Raw genomic sequence first — 20437 nt, forward strand, 5'->3', positions numbered from 1 at the left:
AAATGTGTCCTGAGAATCTTATGTTAATATTCTGTGCTATTTTATTTATTACTGACTGCTTGCTGGTGAAAAAGCTTTGCATGCTAGTCCACCGTTTCCAGCATCCTCTTTAAATGGCATGTTTCGCATGAAACATTTTTCACACCGCACTTTCAACGTTAAACATTTGTAGTGTGATGGGTATTTACCTTACTCTGTAAGCTTCTAGTAAGAATGAGAAAGGCTGTTGCCCTGTTCCTGGAGACTCACAAGGAGGTCATCAATCTTTTCCATGTTCTGGGATGCAGTGAGGGCATTACCAGTTTCAGACATGGACTGGGTCATCAAGGAATGGATTTGCCCGTCATTCTCCCTCTGGGTCTGACCGGACTGGCTGATAGCAATGATTTGATCAGAGAGAGTGGTGCCTTGGGAGTTCATCAGCTGGCTGCACTCTGCAACACGGGCACAAAACCGATACATTCAACACCCGATACACCGAACAGAACACATTTCTGCGCAGCGGTCCACTTGTTACCCTTCTACCAGGGGTGAAACAATAACAGGATGTAGGTGTTGGTTATCTTTACCATTCTGGATTTCATAAACGAAGATGCTAGGCTGGTGGTTCTGGCTGGGTTGGCTGAGGTTTCCACTCACTGTTGTCTGAAACAGGGATGCGGGTTGTTGTACAGGTGAGGAGGTGGTGGTCTGGAGCCCTGCCACACCGTTCTGCGTGGCGAAGATCGCCTCCTGAGAGGCCAGTCTCCCCGGCATGCCGCCCGGGTCCATGAAGAGGTCCACAGAAGGCTGAGAGCTAGAGCTTGAACTCGGTGCAAGCTGCATAGGCTGCTCTTCGTGGAACAGGGTTTGCTTGCTTGCGGTCTGATTGGTCCCGACAGCACTCTGGTCCTGGAAGGACATGGGCTCAGAGGTTTCCTCCTGCCTGACCGTGACCATGCTGCCCTGGGCGAAGGGCAATGGCGAGCTCTGCTGCTCCGGTGACAATATGTTATTACTGTTTATTGATGGCATCTGAGTCTGCCCACTGAACAAGAGACCTGATGGCTGTTCTGGGGCCATTGCCGATCCCAGGGATGTAAAGAGCAACTCAGTCTGCTGCTGGTTAGGGGAGAGCTTGCTGTTTGGTGACTGGGAGATGCCCTGAAACAGAGAGCTTGGCTGGGGCTGGGAGGCCTGTGGTGGGGACTGTTGCTCCATGGGGGTGCTGTGCTGAATGGGGGACAGCTGTGCGGACGCTTGGAACACTGACTGTGGCTCAAGGGCAGACGTCTGCATAGAGCTGAGGAAAGCCAGCTGCTGTGGGTGGTTGTTATTGACCGCAAGTTGGCCCGGCAGGGCATTCTGGGAGAGGAACATGTTGGTCGCTGAGGGCCGAGGCTCTGTAGACAAGCTAGACCCGTCGAGAACATTCATGTTGCTCTGGAAAAGGGACGCTTGCACCTGCTCCTGGGTGGGCGAGGGCTTCTGCGTGTGGTAGAGCGGCTCCTGTTGGGTTCGCCCCTCTGCCAGAGGAGCCGGCGTGTGGAACAACAGAGGAGAGGAATGGGAGGGTGTCTGCTGAAGGTAGCCAGTTTGGATGATGAGCTCTTTGGCTTGTTGAAACAGAGCGGCCTGTTGCTGTTGCTGGGCTGTTGACTGCTGGAACAGGGCACTGTTGTTCTCCACCAAGCTTTGGGTGGAGCTCTGCTGCTCAGGGCCACACTGCATTTGAACCTGGGGATGGAACAGTTGGTGTTGCAGGTTCTCCAGAACTTGCTGTTGCTGCTGCTGCTGCTGCTGCTGTTGTTGAATCTGCTGCTGCTGAATCTGCTGCTGTTGTTGAATCTGCTGTTGCTGCTGCTGTTGTTGAAGCTGCTGCTGTTGTTGAATCTGCTGCTGCTGCTGAATCTGCTGCTGCTGCTGAATCTGCTGCTGGTGTTGAATCTGCTGCTGGTGTTGAATCTGCTGCTGCTGCTGCTGCTGCTGCTGCTGCTTCTTTGCCACCGAGTCCTCGGCCTGAAGCTGAATATTGCAGAATCCCTTCGCCTGCAGCTGCCGCACCGCCTGCTCTAGCTGCGCCACCTCGTCGGGAGGCAGGAGTGAGAGCTGGTGTTGTGGGCTGTCATCTATCTGGGAAAGCCCTGCCAACGCACCAGAACTGCTGCCAGACCTCTCCTGGGCCAGACCGTCACTGTCTGAGAGGAACTGCTGAGCTGCTTGCTGGAGCAGAGGTTTGCCAGGCACGTGGAAGGGGGGACTGGGCGCTATATCCAACTTCTGAATGGGGTTCAAGGTTTCCTTGCTGGGGAAAACAGATGTCTGAGGCTGCTCTTGCTCTCCTGGCTGATGGGACAGGGAGCTCGGGAATGTGTGGCTGCTGGCAGAGATGTTGTTGCTCATTTCTAAGGTCTGTGCGGATGAGTTCATGAGATCAGAGGTCTGCTGAGGACAAACATTGAAGACAAAACCAAGCAGTCAGGGAGAGAATTATGGTATTACACTGAACTGTTTTACTGTATACTGTTTTATATTATGCACCACTTAAATATTTTCCTTAGAAAATACATTTTAAAATAATAAAGATCTTTTTTCATGTACAAACCTTAAAGGTTGCAGAGTTACTTGAGACTTCCATTGGAGTGACTTCTTCACTTTTAACAAGAGGTAAAACTGGGACCATCAAGGCACTTTCCATAACTGTTCAAAACAACACATAAAATTTGTGACAGTTGATATGACTTGTTTGGTACCTCATTATAATAAGAAGAATTATTTAACATTCATTTAATGAATGGATATTAATGACATCATCAAAACCCTTAAATATGAATAACCATTAATAAGCAGTTATAACACATTAACAAAAAAGGGCAACAGTGACCTTTTGCTTGCCAAATAGTGAGCATACGTTGATATATACTGGTAAACCTCAGATCTTGGTTACATACCTTACTTTGTCTTTTCTATCGGTCAGCTTCCTCAACATTTGTTATTAAGACATAATTACATGTCCTATTAGTCATAAAGGATCATATGTCCTAAATAACACGTGAAATTGCATGTGTAATTGATAGCCATTATTAAACAAATTTTAAACCATTCATAAACCCTTTATAAAGATAGTCATATTGAAAAGTGGTTATTGTATTATGACAGTTATGGTAATCCACTGGAGAGAATGCAATAAGTAATATAGCACGATCCATTTTACAGAATATTTGCATACTGCTCTTTCTTTTTACCTTTAATCTGTTCAAAGGAACAGGGCTTGACTGCAGATGACGTCTCTTTTTTCACAGACACATCCATGACTGTAAACATGAATATTTTTCTGGATTAAGGAGATGTCAGTTTGGGCTTCCTTACATACTGCACCGTATATAGAGTAGACTTTTCTCTCTACTGCATTTGTACCCGTTTGTGTATAAGGGCTACAGCACAAGGTAGTAGTAGGTGGTACAAGTGTACAAGGAGTACAGTGTTTTATATTGGAATGGATTTTAGGGGAAGGAAAGTGGGTTGGGCTTATGGTCTGTAACAGAAGGGTTTACGAACCTGGCTCTGGAGTGTATGTAAACGGTTGCACATCATGAGAACGCCCAGCATTAGTCACTATGTAGATCCCAACAGACACAGGAGAGGTGATGGCCAGGTTTTGATACGGAGGAACTTTCACAATGAGATGATTCTTCAAAGATACAAATAGGAAAAAAAAAACAAAAAAACCATTAATTGTTATAGACGGTTGTGGATAAAGACATCTCCCGACAGGTGATTAGAAACATGCATTCCAACTGTGCAACAATATGACTACCAGTGACTTGGATTACACGTGCTGTCAAAAACACCAAAAAACCATCATCAGTGGTCAGCTTCTGACCACTGGACTGCAGAACTTGAATGAATTTTTTTTCCCTTTTCTTTTTTTGGTAGCAACCAGATTAATGACACTGACAATTTTGCAAAACAAACAAAAACAAACAAACAAACAAAACACACACACACACACACACACACCCTCAGCTATTGTGGTGTACATGACAGACCTGTACAGGCTGTACAACACCAATAACACAACCATGTCACCACCACATCAAATGTCACTGATTTTCACCATCCAAATGAAATATCTAGTCAGCAGTGGCGCTGCGGTCAAAAACCGTCTGATCCGCGACCAGCAGGGTACAGATACAACGTTTGTATTCTGGAACTTTTTGCCTATGAAATACACATTACATTTATGAGATGTAACTAATGAAGATGCCAGTGATTGTAGATACAAAGCAGATGATTTTTAATAGAGGGCTTTTGAGATTCACTGCACAAGTGCATAAAATCACCACTGAACGTATGAAAACGAACCTCTCCGTGTCGCTATATCTTTACAAAGATGTCCATGACATCTTCTGACACCAGAAGATTAGTCATAGTGAAAACAGATGCATACTTTGACACCTCAACTCTAGTGCTAATAGTTTTCCCCAAAATGCTCAGGCGTCTTCTCACATTCTATTTGAGTATCTAGGTCAGTGAAGCGTGGGCCCGACCAACTTCAGCAATGGAAACATTGAAGACAATGGTGTCAGAGGACGGCACAATGCAGGCCTTATTTGTGACCTCCAGACGCATGGCATGCTCATTTGTACCTGGTGGAAAAGCTCCATGTCGATCTCAGCCTCCGCCTTCCAACACTTCTCATCTACATGGAAGACACAGTCAGGAGTCAGCCTGCACACTTATGTACAAAGGCTCTGGCCTGAAACAATGCACTCAGATTACAGGAAACGGCGATGGAATGTCTGGCGACGAACCTGAGACATTCTCCTGAAATATGACTTTGGTTCCCTTGAGAAAGTTCTTTCCGATGATGAACAGTTCATCGCCGCCTCGCACTGGGCTGCTGTGAAGACTCTTCTTCAGGATCTCAGGAACGCCAGCAGGCTGAGCTGCACAGAGGGGAACCAAACAGCTACTGAGAAGCTTTGGAGGACACACTGACAGCGGCCAAGGAATTTCAAACAAACATTTTAAGTTTTGGGATTTTATGAAGGTGGGGTTTCGGTTTCTAGTAAGTAGCCAGAGCCTTCACCTTTTTTCCCCTGTTTTGTTGGGTTTTTTGCCTTTGCTCCACTCATATTTTCCAAAGGCAGAATCATAACAATGAGCAACCATGTCAGCTTCCAGTGCATTACACCGTTCCCCTTCTCACATGTTCTATTGTGTTGGCAAGGCTGTATTTGGGTAATTATGGTCGTCTGATGAAAACTAGTTCACAGTGATGAATAGTGAATACTTGTGCTGAAATACTGGAACACTGTGAAAGTGAGGAAAAAAGCAGTAAGGAGTAACAAGCACTCTACTGAGAGATAAGAGCTTTTTAAAAAGCACCTTAGTTTCTTTTCTGTGTGTGTGTGTGTGAGTGTGTGAGTGAGTGAGTGAGTGTGTGTGAGAGAGAGAGAGAGAGAGAGAGAGAGAGAGAGAGAGAGAGAGAGAAAGAGAGAGTGTGTGTGTGTGTGTGTGTGTGTGTGTGTGTGTGTGTGTGTGTGTGTGTGTGTGTGTGTGTGTGTGTGTGTGAGTGAGTGTGTGAGTGAGTGTGTGTGTGTGTGTGTGTGTGTGTGTGTGTGTGTGTGTGTGCTAGCCCTAATAATATGAATGACCTGGTCTAATCCCTTTATCTCCTATTTGAAGAGGGCACCAGCTGGACTCGCTGGTGGATGGTTGGTATGAATAACCCATAATCCACTCACTGCACAGAATAGGCGAGGACGGCATCTGCAGTGTGAGTATGGAGCCATCAGGCCGAGGGATGTTGGCCCGGAACACCAGCCTAGCACGAGTGCTTTTCTTCTTGGATCCGGCTAGCCCGATGCGAGCTTCCACGTCAGCATTCCGGAGCTTGAGGATCCCCACACAGTCCACTCTGCAAAAGACAGCTAGTGGTCAGATCCCATCTTCATCACCACAGTCATCATCTCGTCGGCTCCCATAAATGGCACTCAGTTCACGATCAAGTCTGATGCATTTGGCTAGAATATTATCAATGTTAAAAACCAACACTACGAATACTTAGAAATACACTGTGTCTTTAAGAATTGCTAATGGCATATCTGACTTAACATGTACAGAAATTATCTTTGGATGGCAATAAATAATACGTACGCGAGAGTCATATTACTGCTGGGGTCCAGAGACACTTCGATGACAGTGGTGCCCTCGATGTCCACTTCCCTGCAAGCAGTGGTGTTTCGGCCGGTCACCCTACAAGCCTGGTAGAACCCATGAGGCTTCACACGGCCTGCATCATTACCCACAAACACCTGCAGGACCACGGGCTCATTCACACCTTCGAGCTGTGAGGATAAGGTATAAGAATAGTCAACTGGTGAATATGAACGTACCACCAGAAAAATGATGACCATTTGACTTTCTTAAAGTAATCCATCACTATGCAATGGAAGCAAAGGGCCTTGGAAAAGCAGCTAGTAAACTGGTAATGTTTCCTGTACCTCACTGGAGGAAAAAATGGCACAGACTAAGCATCCATGGGCTAAGTTTAGAGTGCTGCTTCAACAGGAAGCTGAACAGGTTACAACATGCACAGAGTGCAACACTACTGGCAGTTTCTGAAAGGGTCCAGCAGTGGCCACACTGCACAACAGGATGTGGATGTTATATTTAACTCACCTTGATGGTAGGAAAGCCTTGCTGGGTGCGGTCTTTCACAGAGCCCCGACTGCCCTCGGTCAGGTACCGAGCTCGGTGCTGGCTCTCAGGCTGGACTAGGATCTTCAGCTCCTTGCCCTCGCTCTTCTGCGGGTACTGGCCGAACAAGATCCCACCTTTTGTACCAGATGCTCGGTTGCCCTCGGCGCTAGAATGCAATGGTTACATCGTTCCAGTGAGCATCAAACCTCATGGTCATAGCTATCTGTTTACACATGCTGAGGTCTGCTGTTCAATATATGGCAACATCAAACAAGATGGAAATATCAGGAGAGGCTGGTGTAGTAATGAGAAGGCCCACCAGGCCAAACGCCCTTGGCTTCTTACAGAAAGGATGCACAGAATGAGAGCTGCTAGGTCCAGCTGGGCCACTGAGCAGTAGCAGGCTGCAAGCCGGCTGTAACCAAACATCCGTCTGGCCTCTAAGCAGTGGTAAATCTGCATATGTTCATCAAGAGAGCGGAGGCCCCATGCCATAGCACTAGCTCTAGGCTTCCTCCTTGGAGAACAATCTGGCAGAATTTTGAGAACATGTGCGAACACTCAATATTGTCCATGCTTTGTTTCCGAGGCATCTGTGAACCTGTCGCCGGGGCATGGCCTGAACACGCTGGACGTCCTCGCAATACTGTGCCTCGTCAGAGCTTTTCACAAAGAGGCGGAATGAGATTCAGAGTGAATAACTATTGTATATATTGCGAATCCCAGCCCCACCCAAATATAGATCCTATCACCTATCCACAGGAAGACAGATTAGAAGTATTTTGCCGACCATTCATAGCTTCTTATTGTGGAGTGTTGATAGTAGTTCTTTTACATATTTTACCAGTGATGACACTGAAACATTTTTAACTTGGTCAAAACAAGAGTAGTGACTATTTCAGAGCTCACAGTTATTCACTGTAGAACAGGCAACACCAGCAAAACTGGTGCTTTCTTTTTTTTTCCTGGTGCTTTCTAGCATATTTCAGAGGTGTGTGCTTCTGTAGCTCACCTGGTAGAGCAAGTAGAGCAAGGTACTGGTAACACCAAAGTTCGATTCGCAGGAGGCACGTGTACTGTTATACTGATAAATATGCAAGTCACTCTGGATAAGAATGTGTGCCCAATTCTGTTAACATTCCATATGCAATAACTGTGTCCATCAAACATTTTTCCTCATTCCTGTAAGGCATCAGTATACATCTTAAACAAAACATTTTGCATTTTTGGAAAGCTTACATCATTCTTTTGAAGTTGGTTGCAAATGTCATTTGACTACCTGTCACCTGACACTCCTACCCTGAGCGCAGACACATCGGGTCAAAGGCGCCTAAACGTGTGGTGAAGTCCAGGCATCACTGCAGGGCAGCGGGGTCACTCACCTGGCCTTGGAACTGGTCTTGCTGTCCAGACCCAGCTGAGAAAGCACAAAGTGTGGGCCTTTGGCGCTGTCGGCATCGAAGACGTCCATGCTGGCCCCCTCGGCGGCCGCAGGCTTCGAGCCGGGCCGCTGGCGCGGCGTGCGTTTGCGTGCCTTACGGGGAACCTCTGTGTTGTCATTGTATGAGCTGGAACTCAGGAGGCTGAAGTTGGAGGCCGAACTCTCCGTCCAGATGCTAGCGCTCTGCTCTGGGTCCAGACTCAGATCCTCCTGGCATCCTGACATCTGGCTGTCATCAAATAGGTCTTCCGGTGGCGGTGAGATGTTGAGGACTGCCCGTTTGGAGTGCGCCACCTGGTGGTGGTGTTGCTGGAGGCCCCCACCGCCCATGTCACTGCATGCTCTGCTACTCCCACTACCGCCGGTCGGCAGCTTGCCTTCCACGGCCAGCATTTCTGATTTCCACCGGCCACTTGCTTCGCCTGGAGTGCTGCCCTCGTGCGTTGGGGACCTCTCCGTGGGTGAGGTTGAGGGGTGCATGGTGAAGCTGGAAGAGTTGGGAAAAGCACTGCTGGGACTTCCCATGGTCATAGCAGCGGTGACGGAGGAGGCATCTGCAGTGTGTACAATTAGACAGTAAATAAAGGTTTCTCCAGCCACACTGGCTAGCAGTCCCAGTTAAGCAGCAAAATTTCAGTACAACTGAAGCTTTTTTTCCCTTGGTTCAGATTCCCAATTATATATATATATTTTTTTAATTTATGCATCATGGTGGGAATGTGTGTGTGTGTGTGCGTGCGTGCGTATGTGTGTGTGTGTTTGCACATGTATGTGTGTGTATGTATACAGATGTGAAGATGATAGATTGCGTATTCCAGGAAATTAATTGTAGGCCTCAAATTCATTAAATTATATAATTATATAATAATATGTATTCATATGGAGCAATTTTCTCTAAGGTGTCAGTTAAATACCATCATATGTGCTAGAAAATAATGCTAAAAGCAAATTCGGGCATTCATTATAAAACTGGAAAATATTTGCATACCTTTTGCCAATTAACAGCTTCCATAACGTACTCCTTTGCTGTTCAGTTTATAACAGTGCAGAATAAGGATTGTGTAGCTCTCACTCTACATATGCCCTGCTGTAATCATTATCAAAGCATTACTGTATTAACAGTAGCATTACTGTTGGTACTTCTGATATGCAATGATTCTTGCATACATGAGCCTCATAAATATAAACTGCAAACAATGTTTTTTAAGGTCAAATCAGAAATATCATGTGTCGAATGATGCACTCCAAATGCTGGGTTCTTTTTGCAGATTCAGTTGCTTTGGGACTGAGCATAGCCACAGAAACAAAATAAACCAGCTTCTGACCTATGAAGCAGAGAACTGCAGATCATTTTTATATGCAGACACTCCCTGCTTCAGAGGGGAAATTCCTGTAATAAAAATGAGACAACGCATGAGTAATAAAAGCTGACCATGAAAATTGACTTTTCAAAGAAGAAAGGATTTGGTTTGAACGGCTTAAATCAGTTATAAAAAAAAATGGAACTGAGATTTCAAAATCCAAAATGACACGATCTGTGTCTCAGGTGTAGTTTGCGCCCTATTCAAGGAGTTACGTGAATACAGTGGAGAAACGCTACATCTCATGACATTTCCAACGCATTCCTATAGGTAGAGCGTTGACGGCACCTTGAGCTACATCGTGTTACGCTAGCAGTGTATGCAAGGGTAACACTGGTGGGCAGATATGGCAGACATGGGAACCTTGGTATTAAATGCATACTTCTACATCCATCTTCTCATCCTCTTTAAATGACTACTGCCTGAAAACACCGATGAATACTAGAGGAATTTCTGCACACCAGCATGGGAAGCAAGGGGTGAAAATAAGCCTATCGGTGTGTAAAAAACTGGTGGAGGGCAACATATCACAACGGCTGTGGTTTTCATAATTATAATGCATGTCAAAGCAACGCATTGTCTGTAAATGAATTCCAGTCACTCCAATCTAGCTACATTCATCCCCCCCTAGTGTGGCCTTCCCATTCCAAATGCTCAAATACGTGGGAATAATGGAAAAACGCCTTGTAATACAAAGTAGAGGGACTATGCTCAAACAGCATCGCAATGTCTACTTATACAGAAATGGGATCACATTTAAGTTTTTTGTTTGGTTGTTTTTAAACAAGAAAACAATTTATTAGCAAACATTAGGAAGTGTCAAAATTGTTGGCTTTGAATGTAGCAAAATGAAGCAAGAACTATCAGGACTGTATACTTTTCAATATTGTTTAAATACATTATTATTATTATTATTATTATTATTATTATTATTATTGCTGTTGTTTTTATTTTCATCAACACCATCATAATTAAAGCAAATCACTTCTGAAAATGCAAAATTACTGGTGCCTTTGGCAACAGACACACTCACATATCATCCCCCAAATAATCATAAAAACATCTAAACATTAAACATGTTCTTCCTAATCACTCCTGATTCTGTAGGGAGCAGACCAACCTTCAGTGCAACATCCGTTCCCGTGCTCAGTCCGAATCACAGGATTAAATTTGTATATTAGATAAAGGAGGCATGCCTTTTTTTATTCTGGCCACCTCTCTTTATTTGGTTCTCTAGTTCCACTTTACAGAACCAGGGTGGCCTTTGACTTCTGATTTATTTTGAAAGACTTGAGACTCAACTTGGAAATTTACTTATCTAACTCGTGAAATTTAGGCCTACGTCTGAGTCATAACAAGAATCTAAGTGATCGTTTGATTGATTGATTCATTCATTCATTCAGCTCGTGTCTCTCAGGCTGATGTTAACTTCAGCATGGACACATAACAAGCACCTTTCAAATCATCACCTTCAGGTACAAAACAGAATCAGATGAACACAGTTGCATGTCAGTGAACCAGTGAATGAAGTACCAAAATAAAGGACAGTGGCAAAAGGACTTCAAATGTTCTAAGACATCTGTAAACATACATACAGCTAGCTAACCTAGTTAACCTGTATGCTAGCCAGCTTGACCGACAGCTCATAAATACTTTTTCCAATGTAATTTCCATTTTAAGCAGTTTCTAGCTTTGTAGCTACATTCTTCATGTTCCTATGGCCATTTTCTAGCATTAGTTTGCAGACTAGGGTTAATCTAGCATTAGGTTTCAAGCAATGTTCCATGTTTTTACCATTGAAAATTAGCTTATGCAAATCAGCAAAAAAAAAAAAAAATTCTTTTTAATTAATTGCTTTTATTTATTCACTTTGTCCATGTGACTTCAGTCTCATCTCGGATTCTTATCTGCCAACTCGATACTTGAGTCAGAATCGCCCCTGAGACACTCGAGACTTGACTCAAACTCGCACCCCTGAGACTTGTGAGACAAAGGGACAGGACCGGATATGCCTTGTGCAGGCCTCGCACTACACATATCTGGACATTACTCATTTTAAGACATGAATGAAACACATTACAAAAAGTTAATTCTAACTTATTGTGAATACCCACAAGAATGATTTAATCAACAGTCTTAAAAACACATTTGACCTATCGGATACACAGTAGTAAATCGGATACATCTGGTCCAGCAAACTTAATCTGACACTTGATACTGCCCATGCATTCTGACCATGTATGTACACTCACACAAGAATTGTTTTAAACGCAAAGGCAGCATATAGTTATGTAAAGTGCCTACATGGTCGGCAGTTCAGAAGACACAGGAAATGTATATTCCCACTAAATAAACAATTAAATTAGGAAGTCAAATCTAGGACAGTGTATTTCCTTAATTCATGATAGTGTAGATACTCTACAGTAAATGTACATGTACATTCCTTCACTATTATTACCACTATGCTATTGCCTTACAATTACATATTTACAAACCCTTTTTCTCAATTATCAACTTTGAAGTCAATTGACTTCAAAGTTCACACAGTTTGTCTAGAGGATTTAGACTATGCACCTAATGGATTATCATATGAATAAAACTTATACAAGTTTACAAAGATCTCTGTTTTAGAAGGAATGGAAAGAAAACAATTTTCCCATTACCAGTATAAATAATCAATGTTGCAGAGTAAAGAATATGTACATTACAGATACGATGCATCAAAGAAAACTAAGAAATTCTGAAGCAACAAAACACATGGAGGCTATCTTAAGGCCAGGTGTATGTATGCGTTACCTCTTAGATTTGAACAGATTTGGAAATAGTTTGACAAAAGCCAAATTCACATGGGGATTCTAATTAACCTTTAACTTTTTGTTGTTTAACATTTCTACAGTGAATGAGCAGCATTCGAACTGTAAGTACCATCGACTTAGTTCCAGCGCAAGTTACTGAACGAAAGAAAAGTCCAGCTTGCGTTTGACTTGGAACCTGATCTATTCCATTTCCACAGAACTGGGGGTTGTGAGGGGTGAGGAGAAAATCATTTACCCCTGCATTCAGCACAAACTAAATTTTACCCCACTAGGGGGCATCCCACACCCCACCATCCCCCTCTGGCCAGCCCTACACCTGACCAAACCACCTCACCAAATATTTACATGTTTTCCACTTTAGTCTTAAAATGGGCAAACTGTAAAGGGAGAGAATCACTCCACAGTACTTAGCTTATGCTCCAAACCTTGCATAAACATTGCTTAGCGTGCCGAATTACAGAAACATAAGGGGGGAAAAATTATAGGAACACAAGACAAAGTTAAATAAACCCTTTCAATGACTTTCAGTGTATTAGGGGCTGCCTCAAATGGACATATGAGGCCATCCCACAGAATTGCACACCCGTGTTAAATGTCATTAACGTCATCTGCAGCATGTGAAGCGTGAATAGAACACACATTGAGAGACTAAGATTAGAGGCACGTTGGTGAGTTACACATGGCGAAAGAGACACATGGGGATTCGTGCCAAGCCTCAACACTGGCTACAAGCATGTGATGACATGCAGGGCCAGGAATAGCACAGGGGGAGGGGCCATGCATGAGGGGCAGCTGCATATAGCACATGTGCTGCAGAGAGAGCGTAGCATGGTTACAACGCTGGCAGCGGATCCGGAGGTAGCGGCTGTGCAGAAAGAACAGGGCAACATTGTGTAGGATCTGTGCACCAATGAGGGAGTGAATGAATGCTCAGTGACAGACAACACTCACCACTACTGTGTGACCGAACCTGTCAAAAATAAAAGGGGGGGGGGGGGGTGTTGCTTGGGGTGCTTGCAATATTATGTCCTCCTTAGCGAGCTACATCTCTGCAAAAGTCAACAGTAGTAGTAGTAAGAAGAAGAAGAAGAAGAAGAAGAGGAAGAAGAAGAAGAAGAAGAAGAAGAAGAAGAAGAAGAAGAAGAAGAAGAAGAAGAAAAGAGGATATGGGGCCAATCTGCAGTGAATCCTGGATTAGACCACGTTTAAGATGGAAATAGTTCAGCGTCGTGCAGCTGCAGCCAGAACGTCATCCTACCCTCATCACAGGGATGCCACTGGCATCCAAAAGTAACACACTTCTGGTTTACTGAAACTCACCCTAATGCTTAATGCACTGATAATGGAGTAGAGTCCAAAAAATATATATATTTAAATGAAGAACACCAGCTACAGTAAATCTCAATGAATGCACAAACATGAACACAAATGTTTTGACTTCATTTAGGTACCAGTCTGATGAAGAATGAGGAAGCACCTCTGTTTTTATCAGATTTTCTGGCAATGACTTTCTTATTTTGTTGAGAGTTTTTTTTTTGTTTTGTTTTTTTTATATGCAATCATTCAAATTTCAGGCTTATTCAGAGTTGGTGATGGCACTAGTTTTAAATGAAAAAAAAAAGTTTAATTCATGAATAGATAGTAGCAGTTAGTAGCTATTTTGCAACAGAACACTGTTTGGTGACAAGCATGTATTAGACATATGTAGTGCATTTCTTTGGTCTAAGTCGTGTATGGACCAAATTCCCTCAGTTTTCACAAATCTCTCAAGGTTTAAGAAAGGATTCTTTCAAGACATAAGGGTAACACTTGTACAGCTTCTGTTTTAAAAGAAAAGACCCTTTTTCTTATTTATAATTATATTTTTGAGGCATTGCTGACATGCATTATTTCTTATCTGTAGTTTTCAAACATTTGTTGAGCCATAATTTTTTTATAGAGCCTCTAACATGTTCTGCTCCTTTTCAGAACTCAAAAACGCTGACCAGCTAGAGCCGTGCGTCAGACCCAATCAAAACCTGTTTACAAGTTACCTCAGCAGAAATAACTCTGGATGAAAGTAATGGCTACATAAACATAAAATGGTTTGCAACTCTCCTGAGGCCAGTGAAGCCAACGTCACCCAGGCAGGCAGACGTTCTGCGCAGACCATACGCAGGGCGAGGGCGAGGGAGCCAGTTAATCTGTAGTCTTCAGCTGCCTCTGACAATTAAACCTGGAACGTGGCAACATGCTCCACAGATTAGCCTTAAAGTTCATGGCCAGTCTGAGTGGGCACCAGCGCAGAACCGCCACCAGAACCGCCACTGCTGAGCGAATATTTCTGGTACTAAACTGGCAACACAGGTAGAGAGCGGTGGGGTGTGGGAGGTTGGTGGGAGAGGCTGGTGGATTTCACCTGAAGTTGGGACCGTAGAGCTGGAAGACCCGGTCTCTCCATCACTTTTCTGACTCATTGCTGCACTGGCCTGTTCAGCACAGGGCGGCAACCGCAACTCTCTAGGGAGAAGGTCATACACTGATTCTGAAAAAGAAAACGGATGAGAATGTTACTGGACTGTCTTGCTGTCTACATTTCACTGTATAATGTGAAATTACATATCACCAGGAAATGCATTATACTGTCAGCTAATACCAGCCAAGATTTAACATCAGCTATTAAAAATATTATATAACGTTATGTGTATCCAAAGCCAAGACATTTTACAAATAAATAAAGACGACCTCTTCAGCTTGGCAGTGCTTGACATACACCCCGGGCACAGAAACAGTTCTATACAAGTTTTGCAAGATTTTGCTTCCTCAGTAAAAGCAAAAAATTTTTAAATTATTTTACCATCATCAAGCCAAGGCTTACATGTACTGGTCTGATTTAAGTCCAAGTCTGTTCGTTATGTCTGTTTGTCAGCTTTGAACAACCATCCAGGGCTCTTTGTTAATCCTGACACAAGGCTGCACCAAAACCTCGCCATCAAACAGTGTAAAGCACTGACCATTTACGTCTCATGCCAGCAGTGATAAGCATTGATGGCCGCGGGACTGGGGCCCTGCTCCCTGATGGCTGTGGGACTGGGGCCCTGCCCCCTGATGGCTGTGGGACTGGGGCCCTGCCCCCTGATGGCAGCCGGACTGGGGCCCTGCCCCCTGATGGCTGTGGGACTGGGGCCCTGCCCCCTGATGGCTGTGGGACTGGGGCCCTGCCCCCTGATGGCTGTGGGACTGGGGCCCTGCCCCCTGATGGCTGTGGGACTGGGGCCCTGCTCCCTGATGGCAGCCAGACTGGGGCCCTGCCCCCTGATGGCAGCCAGACTTGGGCCCTGCCCCCTGATGGCTGTGGGACTGGGGCCCTGCCCCCTGATGGCTGTGGGACTGGGGCCCTGCTCCCTGATGGCAGCCGGACTGGGGCCCTGCTCCCTGATGGCAGCAGGCTATTTTGGGCAATCAAGAGCACAACACCCTCAAACCATGTTTAGTATGCTGATGAACACTGCTCTAAAATGTAGGCTGCTGACAGAGCTGGCACAATGTTGGGCTCCCATGAGCACCACACTGACTGCTGTCATTTGAAAGGATAGCTTTATATACTTGGGTACATGAGTAAAACCATAAATCTGTCCAATGTCACTGCTGATCTCAGGATGTCCTTGTCTGAGGCACAATACTTAGCCTAGCATGCCCAGCTATTCCACTGATGGTTATCGGAACATTAAACAAATCTTTCCAATCGCTCACTCTGCCTTAGGCTTGGACCACACTGCACTGGCATAACGCTGCCCAAAACTTTAATAAACAATAAAAAAAATAAATAAATACTTGAGAGTTGTATGCAAATGCAGAATGCCTATAAAAGCAGCCTACACAGAAACAGCCTTAGTTAGCACTGCCTATTATTGCAATGGTATTACATTGTTAAATATCGCAACTGCAAAATGTCTTGCATTTTGCCTAATGGCACACAATGATGAATACCTAACCTGGAAACATCTGATGTTAATTAAGAGATACTTTGTTCAGGTGTCTAATACTGAATGAAAACTGGTAGAAGCTACCCACTAAAGGTGGCTAAATGTCTCATGTCTGAAGGTGGTTATATGAAAGCTTTTTTCCACCTTGGAAGCAGACCAAAACACACCTGTAGGAGGAGGTCCGAGTGTGACGAGGCGCCACAACCTGGACTGATTCAGGACAGGATACGATGAGCACATGTGCTGCTGAAAACGTTAAGGCTTTGACAACAATAGCAACAAATTCACCAGTACTGCCTCGGACAACATGGTGACAGAAGCTGCATGCAAATGTACAACGGTTCAGAAGAATGAAACAGAGTGTGAAACCAGAGCAGGAACACTCAGACTCGTAAAGCTTGCGTCCCCAGTGTCAAGACCAGTCTACATTATGCGCTTGGTGTCTTGCATGCCAGTATAGTGAACTGCATGAGCATGCCTTTCCAGATTACACATCTTAGACTGACTACAGTGAGTACGAATGACAAACTGTACAGGTGTTTCAGGTGTGAAAAATTGCAGAACCACACCTGACCTCATAAGCGAATTAGAGGTTTCAGTGGATTCGTGTCTGGGAAAGCTACCTAAAGCCCTCAGTTAATCCATCTGATTATTTTTGGCCAACAGGAATGTCAGTACACATCTCTCAACATTATGGGCTTTTGTTTATTTCTTTGTTTGTTTTGGTTGTGTGTTTTGTTTTTTTTAACCACATATGACTGTCATAGTCTGTCATATCTGTTCTAGTTGAAGAACTGGTCCTGCGATCACCGATGGCAAATCACCCCCTGAGAAAACATAATATGCTAATACGCCTCTAATAAGCTCCAACAAGGCGTTTCGGCTAGATCATCGCCGTGTCATAAATTCGGGAAATAAAACCACCTTTCACATGGTCTGAAATGCAGGCAGACAAGCCTGCAGGGTAAAGCAGGCTCCTGGGAACACCATTCAAGATGTGTTTGCTGGAGCAAGCCAGGGAGCACAAAGCATCTCTTTATGTGCCCGTCTGGACCAACAGGGCCCTCTGCGGAGACCTGAAAAGTCATGACAACAGCATCGTGTCCATGGCCAACTCACCATTCAGATCACTTTGTCTGATCTCACAGGACATACTACAGTCCCCTAATTTCCTACCAACTGCCAAATGTAATTATTCACAGCTGGATCCCATAAAAATATGCATGCTCCTGTTCTGAAATGTTATGTTCCTGCTCCAAAAAATCTTATTCAGCACCAAAATCCTATTTGCTTTTTTAGTAAATATGATCCAACAATATAAATCCAGCAATATTGGATGTATACAAATATACTCCAGTAAGATGAACAGTGTCATCTTTACAGAGCATTCCCCAGCTGGGTTATTCTATGACAATGCTAAGAATCTAATTAAAATTGTAATGATTTTTTAAAAATTAATTTTTAATGATAACACTGCACAAATACTGGAAAACATATTTGCTTCACCAAGGATGTGTGACAGAGGTCAGTATGGTCACAAGACACTTGATGAAACCATCACCCTGATTTGTGATCATCTGCCTGTTGCTTTGTCAAAATAGCACAAGACTGAGTAACTGCACTCTCATTGACACCCCCCGCCCATGCTTTCACAGAATTGCCTAGAATTCATTTTTAACAGATATAACAGGAGTCTCAGGAAGTACTATCTACTGTAATATATGCATATATACCTGACCTATTTTTCAGCGCTCTCAGGAAACTGCAAAGCTTCTGCAAGTCTGCTCCTTTGTTCTGCCTCTGTCTCTGGGCTTCTTGAAACAGGGGTGTGACTACAAGCCAAGGTGCTACTGGCTACTGGCGTTTTCCAAAAACACACTCAACTGGTACAAATTAGTAGCTAGGTTGTGATCGACAATGACTGGTAAATAAGCCATACTACCCTTGTTGCATACCTTGAAGCAAGCGTAGATGGAGTTTCAGGTCCTATGAATTTATAGTCCTATGAAAGGTGATTCTGCAGTAGCATGAATTCCAAGTTCATTTTTTGGCATTACTTACAATCAGGCTAACTAACTGGCATAACCTTAATGACATATATTAGTACATTATATTATTATTATTATTGTAGAATTTCCCCAATAACTGATGGCACGGTAAGATGTTCGGCAAGTTGCAGTCCAATCAGAGCAGCCTGTGTCCACTAAAATGCCGTTCACCGTTCACCGATCCTCTTCCCACGTCTGTCCCCTCCAGTGGTGCAGCACACGTAGGAACACGTGTCCAAAGCGGGGGTCCTTGCAGCAACCATGCTGCCAACCACACAGACAGAAAATATGCACTCTGCTCTCTGACTGCGGCTGTACCGAATCAGTACCTGGCCTGTCTCGAAGTGTTTCCACCCATTTTAAGGAGAGCCGGGAAAAAAAACCGTCCTATTCTGCTTCAGAGTTTCCTCCCACACAAACAAGACACAGAGGCTGCTGTTTATGCCACAGGGCAGTGTACTTTCACCAAGCAGGATAAAAACATTGTGTCATTCCTGGAGCAAAGAGGGAGATTTCATTGCTTTTATACATTTTTCCTTTCCTTGCCCAGTTTTTTAAATTAATTAAATTTTTTTTTTTTTTTACCACTTTCATGTTCCTCTGTGTACAGAAATAAAAGATATCAGCCTAGCCTAGTTATTTTCAAATATCCCTAGTAAAGAAAAAAAACCCTCTTTTCTAAAAAACAATTTTCCTTTACCAGATAACTAGTAAATATCAAAAGAACCTTAATTCCAGTTCAGCTGAGACTTTGAGCTTGAAGGGGGCTGGGTACAAACACAACCACCACGTAACAGACAGGACATTTTCATTCAACTACGCACATTCTTACTGCTTACTTTTACTAACCTTGGAACCCGGGGTGTGGCACAATTTTCTCTCCGAGGTCCTGTCCACCCCCTGCTTCCTCAACCCCGCCCCTCACTTCTTTTTTGTTTTTTGTGTTTACCATGTTAGCAGACCCCTATGGTTTCAGTAACTTGCTTGACAGGTTTGTGTCATTAAGAAAAAAAAAGCTGTCAATGGAAACAAGAATAGGATCATCAGGCCAAGCCACTGACACACAAAACGGTACAGCAACGGTGGCCGACAACCGAGGATTTATAAAGTGCAATGCTGCACAGGACAGGGGCAGAGAAAAAGCACCTCTGATGTAGGCAGGGCCTTTAAGGGTTTACTGGGGCGAGAGGGATCACTGCTCACAGGGCAGTGGGGACTCAAGCCAGGACTCGTTTATGGCACCGCTCAAACGTTTACGGCTGTGTCCACGAAAGAGCAGCCGAGGTCACCATAGCAACAAGGAAGAAAGGGCAGCCTCCATCTCAGCCTGCTAGGCTTTCGTTAAGGGGATGAAAAAAAGGTTTAAAAAGCAAGCCCTTGCGAGGCCAGGCGAGAAACAGCGCTACCGCCGTCCTAGAGCCCGTCCGCGACCACACTTATTCAGCCTTTTTTAGACAAACGCTCTGGCAGTTTTTTACCTCTACAGCCAGACATACTGGTGTTATTTCATCATCACATACTCGGTCAGAGCATGTAGTGCATTAAAATAAAATGGGACTTTATTTCTTTACAATGTGAAAGCAAAGTTTGAGGAGAACTAAACAGAGAAGAACTAGAGAGCACTGATATGAGATTCTTGTGTGCCAACAGCAACATTAGCTGGAGAATATTGTTGAACCTGATATGTCCCATATTTTTGATTCTCGAAAAAAATAACAGAGCTTCCCTGAGTGGACTTGGCACAAATATTTAGCCTATAAATATTTGTACTTTTAAGAGTTGGCATGTGTAAGAGTTGACTTGTTCACTGCATGAACTGAATTCACAGAAGCACTGCTGAAATGCCTCAAATTTCTTAATTGATTTGGCAAATTACTGCAGTTAAAAATACATTTTAGTTGCTGGCTTACTTTCTTAGTGCATCTCTTTCGAGATGCAGACTTACACCCTAGAGAAGGTGAACAGATGCTCCAGTCAGTGGTGTGGGTTTAACTATTCTGCACTCACCTGTGAGAAATCAGTGTCTGGCAGCATGAGTCATTTCAAGTTCAACTTGAACTCTGATTGAGTGGCTTTTCTGAAGTGATATTATTGACATTTACTGCCAAACCGCAGAAAG

General features: G+C 44.0%; 1 protein-coding gene across 2 annotated transcripts in view; it reads right to left on the bottom strand.

The window, feature by feature from the left end:
• nfat5b (nuclear factor of activated T cells 5b) overlaps window positions 1-20437 on the bottom strand; it is a 35373-nt gene that overhangs the window by 3554 nt on the left and 11382 nt on the right. For both annotated transcript variants that reach the window (XM_035525112.1, XM_027011235.2), the window contains exons 2-13: window positions 14704-14829; window positions 8070-8682; window positions 6667-6853; window positions 6142-6332; window positions 5730-5902; window positions 4794-4928; window positions 4629-4681; window positions 3538-3670; window positions 3225-3293; window positions 2585-2679; window positions 570-2424; window positions 189-434 (exon numbers count right to left, since the gene is read on the bottom strand). In XM_035525112.1, the coding sequence (XP_035381005.1) occupies window positions 205-434; window positions 570-2424; window positions 2585-2679; window positions 3225-3293; window positions 3538-3670; window positions 4629-4681; window positions 4794-4928; window positions 5730-5902; window positions 6142-6332; window positions 6667-6853; window positions 8070-8682; window positions 14704-14829 (3860 nt within the window). In that variant the 3' untranslated portion in view covers window positions 189-204. The remainder of the gene's footprint in view (window positions 1-188; window positions 435-569; window positions 2425-2584; window positions 2680-3224; window positions 3294-3537; window positions 3671-4628; window positions 4682-4793; window positions 4929-5729; window positions 5903-6141; window positions 6333-6666; window positions 6854-8069; window positions 8683-14703; window positions 14830-20437) is intronic.

Source organism: Electrophorus electricus, chromosome 1, assembly GCF_013358815.1.
Source record: "Electrophorus electricus isolate fEleEle1 chromosome 1, fEleEle1.pri, whole genome shotgun sequence".
In the NCBI taxonomy this organism is placed as follows: domain Eukaryota; kingdom Metazoa; phylum Chordata; class Actinopteri; order Gymnotiformes; family Gymnotidae; genus Electrophorus; species Electrophorus electricus.